At 43.4% G+C, this 21,936-nt stretch overlaps 2 protein-coding genes across 6 annotated transcripts in view; both read left to right on the top strand.

The window, feature by feature from the left end:
• EPB41L4B (erythrocyte membrane protein band 4.1 like 4B) overlaps window positions 1-4,854 on the top strand; it is a 148,476-nt gene extending 143,622 nt beyond the window's left edge. For all 5 annotated transcript variants that reach the window (XM_030823749.1, XM_003260336.4, XM_030823649.1 and 2 more), the window contains 2 exons: window positions 138-283; window positions 2,198-4,854. In XM_030823749.1, the coding sequence (XP_030679609.1) occupies window positions 138-283; window positions 2,198-2,267 (216 nt within the window). In that variant the 3' untranslated portion in view covers window positions 2,268-4,854. The remainder of the gene's footprint in view (window positions 1-137; window positions 284-2,197) is intronic.
• Window positions 4,855-9,486: 4,632 nt separating this feature from the next.
• FRRS1L (ferric chelate reductase 1 like) overlaps window positions 9,487-21,936 on the top strand; it is a 36,346-nt gene continuing 23,896 nt past the window's right edge. Inside the window, exon 1 of the mRNA XM_030824193.1 lies at window positions 9,487-9,877. Coding sequence (XP_030680053.1) covers window positions 9,487-9,877 — 391 coding nt within the window. The remainder of the gene's footprint in view (window positions 9,878-21,936) is intronic.

Raw genomic sequence — 21,936 nt, forward strand, 5'->3', positions numbered from 1 at the left:
ATCACTTAAAATGACAGTCGATTTTAGCTGGTAGTGAAAAAGAACAGGAACTGTAGAGTAAGGCTTAGGGAGCAACTGACAGTGTGAAAATGGAACCCAAATTGAGATTGATCTCCTCTTTCCTGTTTCTTCTCCAGGCAGACTTCAGAGACAGTAAATTACAGTGCTGTCCTGGCCCGACTTCCCCGCTGATCCCAGCAGCGACCCTGAGGCCTTTGACAGAGACCGTCTCCACAGTGCAGACCATTTACACCACCCGGAAACCTGTTTCTCTGGCAGCCAGGTAAGTCAGGTCAGCAGGTACCAACAGATAATTCTGGTGACGGGGAAACTAGGGAGACTCTAGGTTCATTGTGTTTGTGACACCTACAGCCTTTTCCTACATTCTTTCATTTATTCTGTAAGTATTTACTGAAATGTCTATAAAGGGGCCAGGTGCGGTGGCTCACACCTGTAATCCCAGCACAAGGGAGGATCCCTTGAGGTCAGGAGTTCAAGACCAGCCTGGCTAACGTGGTGAAACCCCATCTCTACTAAAATTAGCCAGGCATGGTGGTACACACCTGTAATTCCAGCTACTCGGGAGGCTGAGGCAGAGAATTGCTTGAACCCAGTAGGCAGAGGTTTCAGTGAGCCGAGATTGCACCACTGCACTCCAGCCTGGGCAACAGAGTGAGACTTTGTCTCAAAAAAAAAAAAAAAGAAAAGAAATGTTTACAAGGGTAGGCTGTTAGAGGAGATAGACAACAAATGAGTGTGTGTGTGTGTGTGTGTGTGTGTGTGAGAGAGAGATATTGACAAGGGATAGGGAGGAACATGAAACTGTGAACAGCAATAAGGTATTATGGGATGGCCTCAATGAGGTGGCATTTAAGCAGAGCCCTGAAAGGGGTTATAGAGAAAGCTGCAGATACCTGGGAGGAGTACTGCGCAGAGGAACCAGCCAGTGCTAAGGCTCCTGAGGAAGCTTGTGCCTGACATGGTTAAGGAAGTTTAAGGGGCCGGCATGGCCAGAGCAGAGTGAATGGTAATAGAGGAGGCCTATGAAGTTGTGGGTTAAGGCCAGACTGCGTAGGGTCTTGTTGGCTCCAGTAGAAACTTTGTTTTCTACCCTGAATGAAATTATTAAACTTGGTTAGTGCCTTTAAAGATGTGTATTTTGCCAGGTGTGGTGGCTCATGCCTGTCATCCCAGCTACTCAGGAGGTAGAGATGGGAGGATCAGTTGAGGCCAGGGGTTCAAGAGTTCAAGTCCAGCTTGGGCAACATAGCAAGGCCCCATCTCTAACTAAAAACAATGAAAAGATGTGTATTTACTCTGTGTGTGTGTGTGTGCGTGTGTGTGTTTAAACAGTGGAGGCACGTTACATAGATATGCAACTGGACCTGAGGTCCAAAAAGTCAGAGGCAACTTCTCAAAACAGCCAATTTTACTTCATTCAATTTTATTCATTAAAATATAATTAATTATTTGTTACAACATTCCCTCAGATATTCATCAAATGAAAGCCTGGGAGAAAATGCATATGAAACCAATTTAAGGCATGATTTAAATAAATCTAGCCCCTGGACATTTCATTCGAAAGACTTTACTGAGGGCCAGGCGTGGTGGCTCACGCCTGTAATCCTAGCACTTTGGGAGGCCAAGGCAGGTGGATTGCCTGAGCTCAGGAGTTCGAGACCAGCCTGGGCAACACGGTGAAACCCCGTCTCTACTAAAATACAAAAAATTAGCTTGGCCTGGTGGCACGTGCCTGTAATCCCAGCTATGCTGGAGGCTGAGACAGAAGAATCGCTTGAACCTGGGAGGTGGAGGTTGCAGTGAGCCAAGATCGTGCCACTGTACTCCAGCCTGGGTGACAGAATGAGATTCCATCTCAAAAAAAAAAAAAAAAAAAAAAAAAAAAAAGACTTTATCGAGCGGCTGCCATGCACCAGATACTGTGCGAGGCTCTGGAGGTTTAGAGATGAATGACATATAGTCAGTCAGGAACTCTCAGCATGGTGGGACTGAGAGACCAATAAGTAGCCAATTTCAGATCACTGTAATGCTAGCAAATGTAGGAAGTCCTCAAGGAGCCTAAAAAAGAAAGTCCAACACTGAGATCAGCAAAGAATCTGGGAGATGATACTTAAGCTGTCTGCTTCTGCAATTTTTGAGGGATCGTCTCACTATTTTGTCACATACTTTTTTTTAGTGCAGAGACACTCCGGCAGGAACTGGAGAGAGAGAAAATGATGAAAAGACTGTTGATGACCGAACTGTGAAATTCTCCCCTTGTCACCTGGAAGATGGCATGGTGCCTTCTGTCCGTCTTCTTTCTTCGGGCTTTGTGTGCTCACTCTAGCACAACATACAAATGTGTGCTCTGTTCGCCCAGGTCTCCATGGTTAGTTGAAGCCAATTTCTGGCTTGACTTTTATGGGAAAAGTTATTTTATGTCTCCTAAGCATTAGAGTTTTTCTATTACTCTATGTAGTTGAGACAGGATTTGGTAAGTCTAGGAAAAGAAAGATGGGAAAACGGGATTCCTCTTCAGAAGTACCTGTATGTATCTGTTAATAACCACAGGGGTTAATATGATGTGGGATCTTTTACTATCAATTTCAACCATTTGATTTTGTATGATTGAAACTTGCACCGAGCTTTGACTGTTTGTTAAAGAGTCATTTTTAATGAAAGAATAATTCTTTATTGCTGGTTTTTCATTTACACTGATAAATACACAGATCTTATAAAGTCTTTAACATTCATTTGTACTCAGATGTGAGTAGATGAACTAAAAAAAGAAAGTTACATATCACTATGACCGAAGGTACTTCAGCTTAATCTGAAATATAATTTAACTCGTGAACTCTTTGGATATGATATTATTTGGAATAAATAGAATTTATCATTGAACCCAAAGTAGGAAATGATAGCTTACATTGTCTAAAAGTCCTTACAAGGTTAAGATGATTCAATATCAAGAAGATTCAGAAAATTATTTCTAAAGTTGGTTGATTCACGTCCTATTGATAGAATCTTGACCAGAAGAAATTTTGCTCTTTTTATATAGTTTCAAGAAATGTGTTTTTAAATTTTTATTAATGCACTTGAACAACTTTGCAGGAATAAAGGAACCCCCTAACCACAAAATATCCCTCTAAATTAGTTCCCAGCTTTCTCAATGAATACACACATATTTTTACATAGCTATGATCATTGTGTACATTCTCTTTTGTTTTACTTCTCCGCCTAACACTTGTCTCCTCTTGTCAACACAGATTCTACTCTCACCAGTTTAAATGTCTTTACATCCATGTAACATGGTTAACCACACTTCACCCTGTTATTAGATATTTGAGTTATATCTAATTTTTCACTCTTATAAATAGTGCTGCTATGAATGTCTGTAAAAAAAAAAAAAAAACAAAACTGCTCCTTCTTTTGGATTATTCCCTTAGGAATATCTCCAAAGAGGGATTACAAGGTCAAAGAGCATGAAGTATTTTATAGCTCTTGTTTTATATTGCCAGATTGCTTTCTAGAAAGATCCAATCTTTGGGTTGGAAGGACCTTAAAGGTCATCTAGTTTAGCCTCCCCACCCCCTCTGAATGCTTGAATCCCCTCGACAATTTATGATGCCACCAGCAGTGTATAAGCATTTCTGTTTACCAATAGCTCTGCCAGTATTGGGTTTTGCCATTTTTATTTATTTTCGCTAGTTTAATAGGTATGTATAGTTGTTCTTGAAGAGTTGTTTTATTTCATTAATTGCTAGCAAGGCTGAGCACTTTTCCATGTGATGATTTACTAGTTGTATTTCCTTGTGTGTAAAATGTTCATTCATTTCTTATGACCACTTGTTAAGAGGAACTGATCTCATATATTTGTATCAGAACTGTATTTTTATGTTGTATTGTATAGTTTGCTCTCCTGTCCCTCTCCTTAAAACTGAATGGTGCCAATAATTTGATACTAATGACTATAAAAAAAGGCAATGCCTCATTTACTAGTATTGTTGTAAAATGAGGAATGTACGTGAATATTCAGATAACCGAGGATTAACCCTTTAAGTGCTGAATCTTTAAAATTTTAATATTTTTTTTGGAGGGAAATCTTTCTAAAATGTATCACGCACTTCCCTGCCTTAGTAAACAGAGTATACTGGAGAGTATTTAACCTTTTCTTGATGAGTCATGGTCATGATTATAAACATCAGCCCCTTTTGTACCTTGGTATGGTGCAGTGATATCATTAAGAGCTATCAATATGTGTAGGGCTTGGCTTGGCCTTTTATAGGATATTATGCTCTTCTCACTGATGGTTTTTTACTGCTCTCTGCTCTATCAGTGGAGCTATCCGGGGCAATTGTAGCGTTTGGGGCCTTTTACCCCCCATATTCCCCGGCTATACTTTTAAAACAGCTTTAGCTGTTCTTTATCTTGTGCACATGATACAAAACATGTTCCCGTACAATATGGGGCTGTCACTTCTTGCCAACCCAGCACCCTCTTCCTCTTCTAACCTGCTTTCTGAGGCTTCTGCTCTTCACCTCCTGCTCGCTGATGGAAACCTCCAGGGCAAAGCTGAAGGTTTCTTGGGGAAGCCAGGAAAGCCAGTATTTCCTATGTGTCAGATTTGCTTGGCTTCCAAGGAGGGATGCATGGGCTTTTTGGCCAGTGTTTCCAGGAGGCTCTGGGCTTCCTGCTTCTTCCCCGCTTCCCCCTGAGTTCACAGACGTTGAAGTTTCTGAAGGTTGACGTCACTGGAAATTTGACCACAAACAAGTTGGCTGTTACTGTATTTGAAACCCAGTACCTTTGGCAGCTCACCTCTAACCAGTAAAATAAGAGGATTCCATGGTTTCAGCAGTTGTCCTGGTTATTTGCCTATTTAAGTGAATGATGGGTGCTTGGCATTGTGACTGAGAAGATGAAATTGTGCTGGATGGATTCATAGGGATGAAAATGAATTGGCGCAATTGTTTCACATTTTTTATATATTTTAAACCCAAACAACAGCACCATATGGGCACACAACACACACCTTATGTCCAGGGGGAAACGATCAGCTTACTGACATAGTCATTCCAGAGCCAGGGCTCCACACTGTAGGATGCAGATTCCCGGTGGGCATGGAAGGTTATTGCAAGGGGTCTGGGAAACCTGCAACCCACAGCTTTATGGATTGTAGACTGCATAGGAAATTCTATGTTTGAAGAGTTTGAGATCCTAGGGCATTCAGAAGATCCCACTTGCATGCACCCAGAATTTTATATTCCCCAGGAATATAGCAGAGGAATATTCTGATATCATATTTATCTTTCACCATCTCAAAAATTACAGTTTTAAAAACTCAAATAAAATTCATCACTATAACCATTTTAAAGCATACAATTCAGTGGTTTCTAATGCATTCACAATGTTGCACAGACAATACTGCTATCTAATTCCAGAACATTTCCATCATGCCAAACGGAAACCCCATATCTGTTAGCAGTCACTACTGATTCTGACCCCTGGCATCACCTGGAAACCACTAATCTACTTTCTGTCTATGGATTTGCTTATTTTGGAAATTTCATATAAACAAAATCATACAATATATAGTCTTTTGTGATTGGCTTCTTTCACTTAACATAGTGTTTTCAAGGTTCATCCATGTTGTAGCATGTATCAGAACTGCACTCCTTTTTATGGCTGAATAATATTATATGGATATACCATATTTGGCTTATCCAGTCATCAGTTGCATCAGTTGATAGATATTTGAGTTGCTTCTGCTTTTTGGCTATTATGAATAATACTGTTAGGCTGGCCGTGGTGGTTCACACCTATAATCCCAGCACTTTGGGAGGCCAAGGTGGGCAGATCCCCTGAGGTCAGTAGTTCGAGGCCAGCCTGACCAACATGGAGAAACCCCATCTCTACTAAAAATACAAAATTACCTGGGCATGGTGGCACATGCCTGTAATCCCAGCTACTAAGGAGGCTGAGGCAGGAGAATCGCTTGAACCTGGGAGGCAGATGCTGTGGTGAGCCGAGATTGCGCCATTGCACTCCAGCCTGGGTAACAACAGTGAAACTCCATGTCAGAAAAATAATAATAATAATAATATTGTTATGAACATTGGTGTGCAAGTTTTTGCGTGAACATCTGTTTTAAATTATCTTGGAATTGCTGGGTCATATGGAAACTCCATGTTTAACTTTCTAAGGAACTACCAGAATCACAGCTTTTATTTCTTACAAAATCCAAAGTGAAAAACTATACATACTAGACAGTCAGAAGCCTGGGCAAATTGGTTACTCATCAGATACCAAGAGGCGGCACTGATTTGTGGGAGTTTTTAATCACAAAAAAGGTTGTGTCAGAGAAATGGCTTTGAGGTGGAGAGAAAATAAAGGTACTGTCTTTCTTTTTAAAATGAAAATGAATTTAAATCTGGTTCACCTCTAAGTTTTTGTTTGAGTGGCCAGCTCTTGTACAGCCAGTGGTCTCAGAATGTTCAGGCAAAGTTCCTCCCCAGAAAATTTGCACAGTAGAGAAAACTACGATATTTCTCAGCTGTTCTGTAGAGTCACATTGGTGGGGAACAGAGGGTCTCTGCAAACCTAGGATGTAACTAAGAGGGGAGCATGTGCTTAGGGTTGGAATAGGTCTGCCTCTAGTCTTTCCAGGGCTTAAATCTTGCCAGAAAACACGAAGAGAAAGAAAATCCCCAAAGGCAATTTGAGTGGATGGGAGAGAATCTCATGAAATGGAAGCAGCTGAATAGGTTGCTAGGTCCTAAAAAGGCTTAAGACTTTGAGTGACCCATAAAAGCTATAGGTTTTCCCAAACACTGCATGTTCTCATTCATAAGTGGGAGTTGAACAGTGAGAACACACGGACACAGAGAGGGGAACATCACACACCGAGGCATGTTGTGGGGGGTGAGGCAAGGGGAGGGGCAGCATTAGGACAAATATCTAACGCATGCAGGGCTTAAAACCTAGATGACAGGTTGATAGGTACAGCAAACCACCATGGCACATGTATACCTATGTAACAAACCTGTACGTTTTGCACATGTATCCCAGAACTTAAAGTAAATTAAAAAAAAGTTGAACATGGAAAAAATAATTCATAAAAAAAGCTATGGGTTTTCTCCCTAGAAAAACCCATACATCACAACATTATTCCAGCACTTTCATAAGGTCCTCATATCACCCCTGAAGCCTATCTGTGGCCCCCTGTGAGTCTACATGAGTAGAGAGAGAATTGAAATCCACAGATTATCTGCAAACTTCATTTTAGGCTGTAGTTGCAAACCGTCCCCAAAATACCCCCATAAAAGCAATAGAGAAAGCCCACGTGGTGGGTTTTTTTTTTCCTTTTTTTTTTTTTTTTGAGACGCAGTCTCGCTCTGTCGCCCAGGCTGGAGTGCAGTGGCGCGATCTCGGGCTCACTGCAAGCTCCGCCTCCCTGGTTCACGCCATTCTCCTGCCTTAGCCTCCCGAGCAGCTGGGACTTCAGGCGCCTGCCACCACGCCCAGCTAATTTTTTGTATTTTTAGTAGAGACAGGATCTCACCGTGTTAGCCAGGATGGTCTTGATCTTCTGACCTTGTGATCCGCCTGCCTCGGCCTCCCAAAGTGCTGGAGTTACAGGCGTGAGCCACTGCGCCCAGCTGCCCACATGTTTTTATATCAGATTAATTTACTAGGAGAAGAATGGCCTGGTTTTCATTTGCCTTCTATTTGGGCACCATTATTGTTAATTTCAGTAACCGAAATGAGGGAATAAAAAGGAAAGTAAGAGGTAAAAGCTTGTATTCCCAAACCGGAGAATCTACACTGAAATCAAAAGTCTAATGCTTTCATTTTTTGGCTAAACCTTGGTCCATTTTAAATTGACCATACCTTCCCTGGTGAACAGAAAGAGAAGAAAAGAAAATAAAGAAATTTCCATTTTTAAGAAAGATTTAAGGTTTTTTTTTTTTTGAAGGACTACACTTTAACAGATTTTCAGTCTGTTGGATTAGCTTTTTTAGAATGTTATGTATTGCCAAGCTATGCATTTTGGGAAGAAGTCTCTTGATTTTTTAAAGTAATCATAGTTCATCTTACCTTTTTCAAATAATCTGATCTATTTTTTGTGACAACTGCTATGTTGGGGAACCTAGTGAAGCCCAAGGTTTTCATGAATTACACCTCAATTCAGCCATCAGGATTAACATGTTTAAACTCCAGTTAGCCCACTGTTAGCTGATACCTAATAGAAAATACCTGACCTCTAAGTCCCCCATCATGTCTCCCCTATTTCAACAGCACTACCCTTATCTCTCAGCCAACCAGGCCATAAAGGGTTAAGATCACTAGTTTCCTTTTGAATATTAACATTTCATAATATTGTGTACATGTGTGCATGCCACTTATAGCACTGAACCCTATTGATCCTTACCTCTATGATCTTCCTTAATCTTCATTGCATCATGTTGATGACTAATCATGAGACATCAGGCAGTCTGACTTCTAGGTCTGCATTTGGGACCTCTATGCTTTTCTGCCTCCATAATTATTTTGTTTATGCAATAAAATAAAATAATAAAATAGGAAAAGCAGGTTAAAATGCTGGCTCTGCAACACCAGCATGAAAGGAATTGTGTCCCACGTCTCTAATGGAAAACAGCTTAGCAATTCGAATATATCACCCCAACAACCATCATCAGAAGAGAACCCTGGGACCTGGCATAAAGCAAATGCTTGGTGTGAATCAATGGATGGCTGAGTAAATAGCCAAAAGTGAATTGCAAGCAGCAGGAATGGATTTGAGAAAAATCAACAATTCAGCATGGCCCTCAGACATAGTGTGGGCCTTCCAAGGCCTGTGCGTGCTTGCTGCAGGGAAAGAGAGTAAACCAGAAGCCTAGTTTTGAAGGCGGACAGGTTACCTACTGGCACCACCCTCTGTTGATTACACACCGCAAGAGCCTGGAGAGGAAGCAGGTGAATCCAGTCTTCTCTGTCTCTAAACACCTCAGTTTACTTAGCTCTATAGTGGAGGTCTTGCAATTTCAAGTTCCTTCTGTGATGATCCAAGAAATAATAGGTCTAGCAAGTGCTTTATGTAAACCAAAAAGTGCCGGCACAAGGTTGAGGAGGCAGCACTGACCAGGTGTGTCCAGGGTAAACTCGCTAGAGGAGCGTTTCATAGATTAAACGGGCATTGGGACCTCCTGGGAATTTTGGTGAAATGAACATCCTGCTTCATGGGTCTGGAGTGGGGCCTTAGTGATGCTAACAAGCTTCCAGGTGATGCTGATGCTGCCAGTCCGCGGACCACACTCCCAAGTAGCAAGGGGATAAAAGGGCCAAATCTGCCTGAGTGGAGGGAAGTCGGGGGGATGGGGAGAATGGAAAGAAGGACGGGAGAAGGGAAGCTGCTAGGAAGGAAAGTCCGGTGGGGGGAGGAGGGGGTTCCAAGAGGAAGGGGGAGGCTGCGGGGCTGGAGCGAGGATGCGCAGACCGAGGCAGGGAGGCGGGGGTGCGGGAGGCTCCGCGGCTGCGCGGGCGCGTGCTGGTGGCCTCGGCGGCGGCTCAGTCCCGGCTCGCGCCCGCGGCGCGCCAGCTGCGGCCCCAGCGGCCTGGCTGCGGGATCTGTGCGCAGCGATGGCGCGGCCGCCCCGGCAGCACCCGGGGGTCTGGGCGCCGCTACTCCTGCTGCTACTGACTGGGCCCGCCGCCTGCGCAGCCAGCCCCGCGGACGACGGTGCGGGCCCGGGGGGCCGGGGACCCCGGGGCCGCGCGCGGGGGGACACAGGGGCCGACGAGTCGGTGCCGCGCCATGACTCCTCCTACGGCACCTTCGCGGGGGAGTTCTACGACCTGCGCTACCTGTCGGAGGAGGGTGAGGCTGCGGGAGAGCGAGGGGTTGCGGGAGGGGAGACCCGGGGTGGGGGACCGAGGATCGGGGGAACGAGGAGCTGGGGCGAGGGAGGGGGAGGGGGTCGGAAAAGATGTCCGTGGAGGCAGCTCTGGCAGAGGCGAGGCCAGGACGGGGAGCGCAGTGCCCAGACCTCCGCCGGCCTGGAGGAAAGGCCTTCAGAGCTGTCAATGCCTGCCGCCCGCTTTACAGATGGGAAGAGTGAGGTTGGGAGAGGGAGGGGCCATCCAAGTTCTGCAAGGCTCTGTGGATAGGGGTGGGTGCTGAGTCTAAGCTCCCCCAGTTCTCAGATCTGGCTTCCACCTTTGCTGCCTGGGGTTGGGTTATAGGGGAGGAGGCCGCCATCTGGCCAGGGCAGCTGGGGGGAAGCAGAAAAACCCCAACCTAAAGAGAGAGGTTGCCTTATTTCCTCCCTGTCTGTATTGACCTAAATTTGCAGTGACCAGCGCCCACCTCGTAGTGTTCTGTTCCTGCTCACTGACCCATCAGAGCTGGGTCACATCAGCCTCCCCACTCCCATCCCTCTTCTTTCATGACGCCACATATGTTATGGTCCCCTAGTGTGAGCCACCATTGTTGTGGCCTGCTGGGCCCACAGACTGGGAGTTTGTCAACCAAGGGCCTCCCTGTAGAGCTGCTTCAATGAGCACAAAAGCCAAGCGGGTGGTGGTCAGAAGGAATGGAAACTGGCCTCTTTAAGCAACTTTGGGAAGTAGTGACTTTCCTTTTCTTCTGCTAAGAGGGATATCCAACAATCAAGCTGGGGTTTGAAGTGTTGAATCCCAGGAGCTCTTATCTGTTAGTGGATGTATCTGTTGTTAGGATTAAGTTCAGCTGCATACAACAAGCAAACATTAATAGCTTCAACAAGATAGAAGTTTCTCTCTTATGGAAAGAAACCTAGAAATAGGTAATCCAGAACTGGTGTGGAGGCTCCTTGGTCACCAGGGCTCCTGGATCCTGCCCTTCTGGTTCTTCACAATTCTTAGCATGTAACTTCATGGTTCAAAATAACTGCTTGAGCTACAGCCGTTATATTCACATTCTAGACAGTGGGAAAAACGAAGCAGGAAGAAGGTCACTGACTATAAAGGGATTACTTGGAAGTTTCATATAACAATTTTTATACTTCTTTGGCCACAACTTAATCATGTGGTTGCACATAGGTACAAAGGAGGATGGAAAGTACAGCCTATTAACTGAGACATAATATGCCCAGTTCAAAAATCAGAATTATTCTATTAAAGAAGATGGAGAGAATGGATTTGGGGAAATGTATTAAGTAGAGGCTTAACTGCTGAATTAGAGATTTTAACATATAGTGGTTTAAATAAGGTAGTTTATTTTTCTCTCTGCTAAGAGTCTGGTTGGTCTGGGGCTGGTGGGATGACTCTGTTCCACAAGGTCATTCAGGGACCCGGGTTCTTTCCATCTTGTTGCTCTACCATCCCCCTGAGGCTTTGTCCTCATCTGTACAGTAGAAGCCAGGTTGCTTGCATGTCCTTGTTCAAGATTGAGGGAAAGAAAAAGAGAAGTTCCAGGCAAGTAGTTACCTTTTAGGCTGGCTGCCCACATTACTGCTGTTCACATTCTTTTGGCAAAAACATTGTTATAATGACCTAGCTTCAAGGGAGGCTAAGAAAGGTAGTCTTCTAGCTGGAGAGCCATGTGTCTGAATCTGTCACTCTGGAAAAGAATAAATATTCCGAAGCCCATCTGTTTCTGAAAACATCTGGTATATCTTTACATTGTGCACAGCCTAGTGCTGCCAGGTGACTTAAATGTGGTATGCGAGAGCTTATATTCTGATTGGGCTCATGCATCTAACAAATAAAGGATAAGCTCAGATTTTGTACGTCCTTTGAGTCTGTCTGCGGAGAGAATGATATGTTCATTGTATAGTCCTGAAAGTTTTATGAACGTGGACATCAGGTGGGCCACAGCCATCAAGGACAGCTTTATAGAGTCAAGCCATGAAGTAGGAAAGACTTCAGTGACGCAGAAGAGGGAAGGCATTTAGGTGAGGTGATCACACAGCAGGCACCAGGACTTTGTACCGATCCCTACTGTGTCTGCTTCGCCGCCCCCCCCTCCCACCGCCACCATTCTGCACATAAAACTGGTTTAACCCTCCTGAAGCCTGCCTCTAACTTGTTGGCGTTGCACTCAAAAGTCTGTGATGGGGCCGGGCATGGTGCTTCACGCCTGTAATCCCAGCACTTTGGGAGGCTAAGGTGGGTGGATCAGGAGGTCAGGAGTTCGAGACCAGCCTGGCCAACATGGTGAAACCCCGTCTCTACTAAAAATACAAAATTAGCCAGGCGTGGTGGTGCACACCTATAATCCTAGCTACTCAGGAGGCTGAGGCAGGAGAATTGCTTGAACCCAGGAGGTGGGGAGGTTGCAGTGAGCTGAGATTGCATCATTGCACTCCAGCCTGGGCAACAGAGTGAGACTTGGTCTCCAAAAAAAAAAAAAATCAACCTGCTCCCTGAATGAATATTCAACTGCTTTATCTGAAATTTCCTCCCTGGCTCAACTTCCTTTTACAACCATATCTCCCTTCCCTCACCCTGAGCTTTTACTCTCCATTCTTCTCCTACCCTCTTCTCTCTGACAGTTTCACTTCCTCTTTGCATACAGATTCTACCACCATCTGGTGGGTGCTAGTTGGGATGTAAGTGGCGTGGGCATATCAGAGGCAGTGCCTCTACTAGATTACCCTGGGCCTGGGCTTGGGCTTCAGCCCCGTGGGTCCTGAATAGAGACTTTCCCAAAATGCTTAGAAATAAACAGTGACATTGCCTTAAAAGTGGGGGCTGAGGAGGGGTTGCCAGAGAGAGGGAAGAAGAACCAGGAGAGAGGGGTGTCCCAGAAGGCAAAGGAAAAGAGGCTGTTTCCTACCAAGGTGTGGCCTGATAGCATGAAGACTCAAAATTTATCGATGGATTCAGGAGATGAGAGGTTATGGGTGGAACTCTCCTAGGATAGATCAGTGGAGAAGGAAGGAGGGAACCTGACTGACCTTGGAGGACGTGGCAAGTGAAGAAGTGCAAGTAATGCCTTTGACTTACTCAATCAGTACACTTGAGGTTGTCCATTTCTAGTGACTAGGCTACTTGTTCCCTCTGTGCAGGGAACCCCCTTCTTATGTCTCAAGTAGCCATGAAACTGAGTACAAAAATCAGAAAAAAAAAAGGAATTTGAATAATGGAGGTGGGAATGGAAATCCACTGAAACTGAGAGAGAGCCTACTGACCATCACCTACCCTACCTAGAGACTATTTCCCCAGTATCCAGATTGCCCAAAACCCTCAAATCCAGAGGCAGGATGCTGGCTAATTTGCTGTCTCAAGAAAATGATCACCCCCTAACATGGTCATTTTTAAAAATTTAAGTTATATTTTGGTTTAACTATGCTAGAGTTCAGAATTCTTTGAGGGTCCCACTGTCTAAGCCTATACTACTCATCCTTGCAGTCTCAGCTCAAATGCCACCTCTTTCAGGAAGCCTTCCCTGATTTTCTTCTTCTCCCACCAGGCAAAGATATTCTTCCACAGCACACAGTCTGCCATGACCCTCTTTGCTCTCTATGGTCAGGAGTTCAGATAGGGTCTTAGTGCTTGAATCCTACCACTCATACTTCTTTCCCTTGAGGTTCTTAACCCAGAATCTATATATTCAGAGCAATGATGGAATGTGAAATAGATTACCATTTGATTATGGGCAAATTCTCGTTTCTGAGGGTTCTTTGGGGAAAAACAAACAAAACTGAGTTGGATGTTGGCTAAGGGTTAAGTCCCAAATGAAGCTTGCTTCTCCCTGCTGCTAAGATGGCCAGGTTTGAGAAGCAGACCCTGAGTCTTAACCCAGCCAGCTATATGGATGATGTTAACTGCCTGACTCTTGGAGCCATACCTTGCCTAAGAAGGAAAAGACAGAACATCATTTATGGTCACTTATCTTTAAGGCATAGTCATCTGACGACTTGTAAAATGTGGCTCAATCAAGGATTTTCTGACCGTTGAGTTCTGATCACAGTTTTTCTTGAGAAAGAGGTAGAGAGGTAGAAAGAAGGACAGAACGTGGGGCAAAGGGCAGAAGTGTACACATCTTCCTATATCCTTCCCCCATCTACCATGGACGGTATGTGGATATATAACTTACCACTCTCCTAATCTGGAAGTTCTTTAAGGGTAACAATTTACGTCTAATTTATCTTTGTATCCTTCATGCATCTAGCCTGATCATAATACCAATTAGAGCAACTTTTAGTATGTGCTTACTACGCAGCAGGCACTGCTTTAAAGTACCTTGTCCATATTAATTTTAATCCTTATAGCAACACCGTGAGTTAAATACTACTGTTATTGCTACTGTAGAGATAAAGAAACTGACCCACAGAAAGTTTGAATATTTTAGCTAAAGTCACACAGACAGCTAGAAAGTAGCAGAGAACTGTGTGGATTTGTTGATGGACTTAATGGATAAAGTGGTATAAGGTGTCCTGCCCACCTGGAATGGAGGGTCCCTGTTGACTTGCACTAGGAAATGGATTGGACAGGTAGCATTGGTTTTTCATTTTTGTTTTTGAGACAGAATCTCGCTCTGTCGTCCAGGCTGCAGTGCAGTAATGCAATCTCAGCTCACTGCAACCTCCACCTCCTGGGTTCAAATGATACTCATGCCTCAGCCTCCCAAGTAGCTGGGATTACAGGTGTGTGCCACCACACCTGGCTAATTTTTGTATTTTTAGTAGAGGCAGGGTTTCACCATGTTGGCCGGGCTGATCTTGAACTCCTGACCTCAAGAGATCTGCCTGCCTTGGCCTCCCAAAGTGCTGGGATTACATGCGTGAGCCACCACGTCCAGCCTAGAATTGGGTATTTTTGTGAGTGAACTTGAGAGGAAGGGTTTGGAACTGATATGGTAGACAGTTAAGGACTACAGTTTCCTAAGCAGTGGAGTGCCACCATGAATGTTGAATTTGCTTCTGTGTGGAACTTTACACCTTATAAAACCCCTTGATATTTTTACTTCATAATACGACCCTGAAAAGAGAAGGAGCAAAAATTGAGGCCGTCGGAAAGAGGCTGATGTGGTAGTTCTCGGATGAAACTGAATGGTGTGGCCAGACAATTAAAACTTAAACTTCAAGGAATCAAGTACTAAATTAATACCTAAAGGCTGTGAGCCAAGCAGTTAATTAGAAGCAATAAATAGCAAACCAGAAGCCATTAACCACCCAGTAGAGTATGGCAAAACAGGCTCAAGGGATTGCAAAAAAGGAACAGATAGTTTCTTGAATTAGATAAGAATGGAAACCACAAAGCCCGATTGAGAACCTAAAAAATCAACCAAGAAAATAAGCACCTCTCATGGTTCAGGAATAAATGAAGATATTATAAAATAATAGAGAGGAAAGGAGGGAGAGAAAAACATGGCTCGAATTGTTCTCCAAAACAGAATTTACTGAAAGAGCTTATAGAGTCCGTGTCAGAAGAAGGAAAGAAAAGGAAGGAGAAGAATTGATACACCCTTTTTTTAAAAAAGTCCCAAGCCAATATTAATTTAGTCTCATTCAGAGACTAAATAGAGGGAAAAGGCCGGGCGTGGTGGCTCACGCCAGTAATCCCAGCACTTTGGGAGGCCAAGGCGGGCGGATCACAAGGTCAGGAGATCGAGACCATCCTGGCTAACACAGTGAAACCCCGTCTCTACTAAAAATACAAAAAAAAATTAGCCGGGCGTGGTGGCGGGTGCCTGTAGTCCCAGCTCCTCGGGAGGCTGAGGCAGGAGAATGGCATGAACCCAGGAGGCGGAGCTTGCAGTGAGCCGAGATCGCGCCACTGCACTCCAGCCTGGGCAACAGAGCAAGACTCCGTCTCAAAAAATAAAAATAAAAAAATAGAGGGAAAAAAATAGCATCAAAATGGAAAATGGAGAGAAAGGAACAAGCCAAAACAATTTAAGTGATGAAAAATGGGGGAACAGACAGAGCAAAGGGAAGAGGGAAAAGCTGGCTGTGTCTGGGTGGTTCAACACATATGTCTCAAGACTAAGGAGGACAGGTAGGTGTAGGGGAGATGGAATGTTGGGGAGTAGTATGAGGAGCAGTGGGATGACAGAATTCGATTTCTGCTTCAGGCCAGGTGAGGCGGTCTGTAATCCCAGCAGTTTGGGAAGCCGAGGCAGGCAGATCACCTGAGGTCAGGAGTTCAAGACCAACCTGGCCAACGTGGTGAAACCTGTCTCTACAAAAATACAAAAATTAGCCAGGCATGATGGCAGGTGCCTATAATCCCAGCTACTCGGAAGGCTGAGGCAGGAGAATCACTTGAACCTGGGAGGCGGAGGTTGCAGTGAGCCAAGATCATGTCATCGCACTCCAGCTTGGGCGACAGAGTGAGACTCTGTCTCAAAAAAAAAAAAAGATTTATTTTACAAAAAGATGGCGGCAGGGCAGAAGGAGTGAGGGAGAAGCCAGAGAACCAGATAAGAGGTAGAACTACAGCCAAAAGTCAGGCTCTGGTTTCTGAGGTAGGAATAACAAGAAGTGGTCAGGTGCGGTGGCTCATTCCTGTAATCCCAACACTTTAAGAGGAACCCAGGAGTTTGAGATCAGCTTGGGCAACAAAATGATACCCCATCTCTACAAAAAGATAAAAAAGTTAGCCGGGCGTGGTGGCACACACCTGTGGTCCCAGCTACACGAGAGGCTGGAGGCAGGAGGATCACTTGAGCCCAGGAAGTCGAGGCTACAGTGAGCCATGTTCACGCTACTGTACTCCAGTCTGGGCGACAGAGTCAGACCCTGTCTCAAAATAAATAAAAGGAATAACAGGAAGTGATGGCTGAGTGAATGTGCCAGGTTGGGGAAAGGGAGAAACTTAGGACTGAGGTTTCAGGATTGTGAGACTGTAGGTGGCTAGTGGGATTATCCACTAAGATAAGAAACATAGGAGTAATAGCTTTTGGGAGGTGGAGGAACTCATCTGGAATTGATTTGCTTGTGGAATATCCAGGGAGAAACCCCTGGAGGCAGTTGGCTGTTGGGTTTAAACTGATAGAAGAAAAGAAGAGAGGCCGAAAACTGTGAAGTGAGAGAAAGAAGGGAATAAATCTAAAGATAGTAGAAGGAAACAACAAAATAAGAAAGATATAGCAGAATTAATGAAATAGAAACCAAATATTCAGTAAAGGGGATCCACAAAGCCAAAAATGATTCTTTGAAAATATTAATAAGACAGATAAGTGTATAGTCAGGGTTCTCCAGAGAAACAAAACCAATAGGATATGTATCTATGTAGATAGATTTATTTTAAGGAATTGGTTCACATGATTATGGAGGCTGGCAAGTTCCACAGTCTGCAGGTTGGGTCAGCAGGCTGGAGACCCAGAGATGAGCTGATGTTTGCAAGTCAGGTCCAAAGGCCATCTGCTGCTACATTGCTTGGTGGAGGTCACTCTTTTTGTTCTCTTCAGGCCTTTGACTGATTGGATGAGGCCAACTTGCATAATGGAGGGCAACCTACTTTGCTCAAGGTCCACCTACTTGAATGTTTTTGGTTGCTGTTGTTGTTTTTGAGATAGAGTCTCACTCTGTCACCCGGGCTGGAATACAATGGTGCGATCTTGGCTCACTGCAACCTACACTTCCCAGGTTCAAGCGATTCTCCTGCCTCAGTTTCCCAAGTAGCTGGGATTACAGGTGGGTCCCACCATGCCCGGCAACTTTTTGTATTTTTAGTAGAGACAGGGTTTCACCATGTTGGTCAGGCTGGTCTCGAACCCCTGACCTCATGATCCACCCGCCCCGGCCAAAGTGCTGGGATTACAGGTGTGAGCCACCTTGCCTGGCCCACCCACTTAAATGTTAATCCACTTCTAAAACACTCTTAAAGAAACATTCAGGTTCTTTAAACCACATATTTGGGCACTTTGGCCAGCCAAATTGACATATAAAATTAACCATCTGGGAAAATTAATCAAGAAAAAAAGAAATACTATTAAGAATGACAAAGGGGGAACCTTAGACATAGCAGAGATTAAAAAGATAATTAAATTGTAATTATTACAACTTAATAAAAAGATAACCCAATTTCAAAATAGAAAAAAGCTTTGAAAAGACATTTTTCCAAAGAAGACATACAAATTGCCAACAAGCTCATGAAAAGATGCCCAACATCATTGGCTGTTAAGGAAATGCAAATCCAAATTATAATGAGATACCACTTCACACCCACTAGGATGGTTGATTTTTTTAAAAGGAAAATAGCAAGTCCTGGCAAGGATGTGAAGAAATTGGACCTCTCATACATTGTTGGTAAGGATGTGAAATGGTGCAGCTACTTTGGAAAATAGTTTGGCAGTTTCTCAAAAAGTTAAACACAGAATTACCATATGATGCAGCAGTTCTACTCCAAGGGAATTGGAAACATATGTTCACACAAAAACTTGTCCATAGCAGCAACATTTGTAATAGCCAGAGAGTGGAAACAACCCAAATGTCTATCAAACTGATGAATGGATATACACATGTGGTTGATCCATACAATGGAATATTATTTAGCCAGAAAAAGGAATGAAGTTCCCATACGTGCTACCATGTGATGAACCTTGAAAATATTATGCTAAGTGAAGGAAGCCAGACACAAAAGGCCACATGTTGTATGATTCCATTGATATAAAATGTCCAGAATAAGCAAATCCATAGAGGCAGAAAGTAGATTCATGGTTGCCAGGGGCTGAGAGGAGGGGAAATTGGGAGTGACTGCTAACAGGTACAGGCGTTCTTCTTGGAATCATGGAAGTGTTTGTGAATTAAATAGTGGTAATTGTTGCATAACCTTATGAATATATTAAAAACACTGATCTGTATACTTGAAAAAGGTGAATTTTACAGTATGTGAATTAGAGCTCACTAAAAATGAAAGCAGATAAGCTAATAAGAAATACAAGGAACAGTTTTATGCCAATACACTTGAAAATTTAAATGGACAAATTCCTGGAAAAAAAATGCAACTTACCAAAAACTGACTCAAGAAAAATTAGAAAAGCTGAATAATTTTTTACCCATCAAAGAAATTGAATCGGTTAAAAAAATCTTCCAACCAAGAAAGCTCCAGGATCAGTTCTACCAGACACTCAAGTGACAGCTGATGCTAGCCTTAAACACATTATTTCAAAGGACACTCAAAGAAGGAATAGTTTCCAGCTTGTTTGTGAGGATAACACAACCTTATTAGCAAAACCAGACAAGGGCACGATGAGAAAGGAACATTACAGAAGAGTTTTGATCACGTACATATGCATAAGTACTATACAAAATATTTCTGAAAGAATGGAAAATGATGTTTTAGGCAAAGATGAACCAGAAGAAAACCAAGATGACAGTAACGTCGGACAAAATATAGAAGATAAAACATAAGGAGCAAATTATGCCATATACCGATAGAAGAAACTAATCAGGAATGTTTACCTGTAACAGTATAGTGTCCAAATAAAAGCAATAACTGATAGAAATAGTGTACAGCAAAATATAAACCAACATTTGTAATTCAACATACCACCCTTGGTATTGAAAAATCAAACACATTTTAAAAATAAAAGATATAGGGAGACCAAGGCAGGAGGATAGCTTTGAGACCAGGAGTTTGAGACCAGTCTGGTCAACATATTCTCTATACAAAATAAAAAAATTAGCCAGGCATGGTGGCACCTGCCTGTGGTCCCAGGTGCTTGGGGTGCTGAGGCATGAGGATGGCTTGAGTCCAGGAATTTGAGGCTGCAATGAGCCATGATTGTGCCACTGCACTCTAGCCTGGGCGACACAGTGAGACCCTGTCTCCAAAAAATAAAAATAAAATACATAATATAATTTCAATTATATGAATGATAAGTTCAATTAAATAGATATGTAAAATCCACAAATACAGAATCATACTCTTTTTGAGCACATAAGATCCACTAAAATCAGCCATATACCAGAATATAAGAAAGTCAACAAATTACAAACAGTCTATATCATACAGATGTCTTCTGATTACAATGCTGTAAGATTTGAAATTAACAAAAGTATACGGGGAAAAATCCCCTATGTCTGTAAATAGAAACAACAATATTAACCTATATGTTAAGGAGAAAATCATAAAGAAAATTAAGATATGCATATAATAACCATCAAAGCATTGCATGTCAAAATATCTGGCGTGAATCTAAGAGCTTAGAGGGAAATTTATAGTTTTAAGTACATTTATCAGAAAATAAGAAAGATTAGAGGCTGGGTGTGGTGGCTTACAACTGTAATCTCAGCACTTTGGAAGGCTGAGAGGGGCGGATTGCTTGAGCCTGGGAGTTTGAGACCAGCCTGGGCAACATGGCAAAACCCTGTCTCTACAAAAAATTAAAAAAATTAGCTGGGTGTAGTGGCTCATGCCTGTGGTTCCAGCAACTTGGAAGGGTGAGGTAGGAGGATCACCTGAGTCCAGGAGGCAGAGGTTGCAGTGAGCAGTCATTGCGCAGCGCACTCCAGCCTGGGTGACAGAGCAAGACTGTGTCTCAAAAAAAAAAAAAACGGCTGGGCGCGGTGGCTCACACCTCTAATCCCAGCATTTCGGGAGGCCAAGGCGAGTGGATCAGGAGGTCAGGAGATGGAGACCATCCTGGCTAACACGGTGAAACCCATCTCTACTAAAATACAAAAAAATTAGCCAGGTGTGGTAGTGGGAACCTATAGTCCAGCTACTCAGGAGGCCGAGGCAGGAGAATCGCTTAAACCTGGGAGGCAGAGGTTGCAGTGAGCAGAGAGCATGCCACTGTACTACAGCCTGGGTGACAGAGTGAGACTCTGTATCAAAAAAAAAAAAGTAGTAAGCTAAGTATTCAATTCAAAATGGAAACAAAAACGAAGGAAATAACAGATCTTGGTGGGAATAAATGAAGTAGAAAACACATGAGAAAATGAGAGTGATGACTCCAACTGAATGTGGACTGTTTTGAAAACTCTCATAAGATACACAAATTTCTGGCATGACTAATCAAGGGAAAGGGTGAAAATAGACATAAACTATGTATGAAATTAAAAAGGGGAAATTTGCCGAGTACAATGGATGGACTCCCTCTGCATCTATCCCAGACTCTCTAGTGTGTCGGCCACTGATGCAGAGGCTAGAGTGTTACCTGGAATCCTGAGTTCTGGATACGATTTTGATTCCATCAGTCACGTACATGACACTTGAGTCAGAACTGGGTATGTGAAGGGAGGGAATGGGATGCAAGACATCCATTGTTTTTTTTTCTTTTTTTTTTCCTGCAACAGTTTTATTGAAATATAATTCACATACCACATAATTCACCATTTGAAATGTACAATGCAGCACTTTTTAGTATATTCACAGGGTTGTGCATCCGTCACCACAATCAATTTTAGAACATTTGTGTCATCCCCAAAAGAAACCCTATACCCTTTAGCTATCACTCTGCAGTCCCTCGTCTCCCTCCTCCCCACCCCAGCTCAAGGCAACCACTAATCTTGCTGTTTCAATATTTGTCTATCCTGGACGTTTTTTGTTTGTTTTTGTTTTTGTTTTGTTTTGTTTTGTTTTGAGATGGAGTCTTGCTCTGTTGCCCAGGCTGGAATGCGGTGGTGCAATCTTGGCTCACTGCAACCTCCACCTCCCCGATTCAAGCAATTCTCCTGCCTCAGCCTCCCGAGTAGCTGGAACTACAGGTGTGCCCCATCATACCCGGCCTTTTTTTGTGTGTTTTTAGTAGAGACAGGGTCTTGCCATGTTGGCCAGGCTGGTCTCAAACTCCTGACCTCAAGTGATCTGCCTGCCTCAGCCTCCTGAAGTGCTGGGATTACAGGCATGAGCCACCATGCCCAGCCTTATCCTGGACATTTCATGTAAATTAGATTATATAATCAAGGTACATCCGTGTTGTAACATATATCTGTACTGCATTTTTTATGACTGAATAATATTCAGTCTTACATATGTGGATAGATTTCCAAAGGGAAA

This window comes from Nomascus leucogenys, chromosome 1a (assembly GCF_006542625.1).
Source record: "Nomascus leucogenys isolate Asia chromosome 1a, Asia_NLE_v1, whole genome shotgun sequence".
Taxonomy (NCBI): Eukaryota; Metazoa; Chordata; class Mammalia; order Primates; family Hylobatidae; genus Nomascus; species Nomascus leucogenys.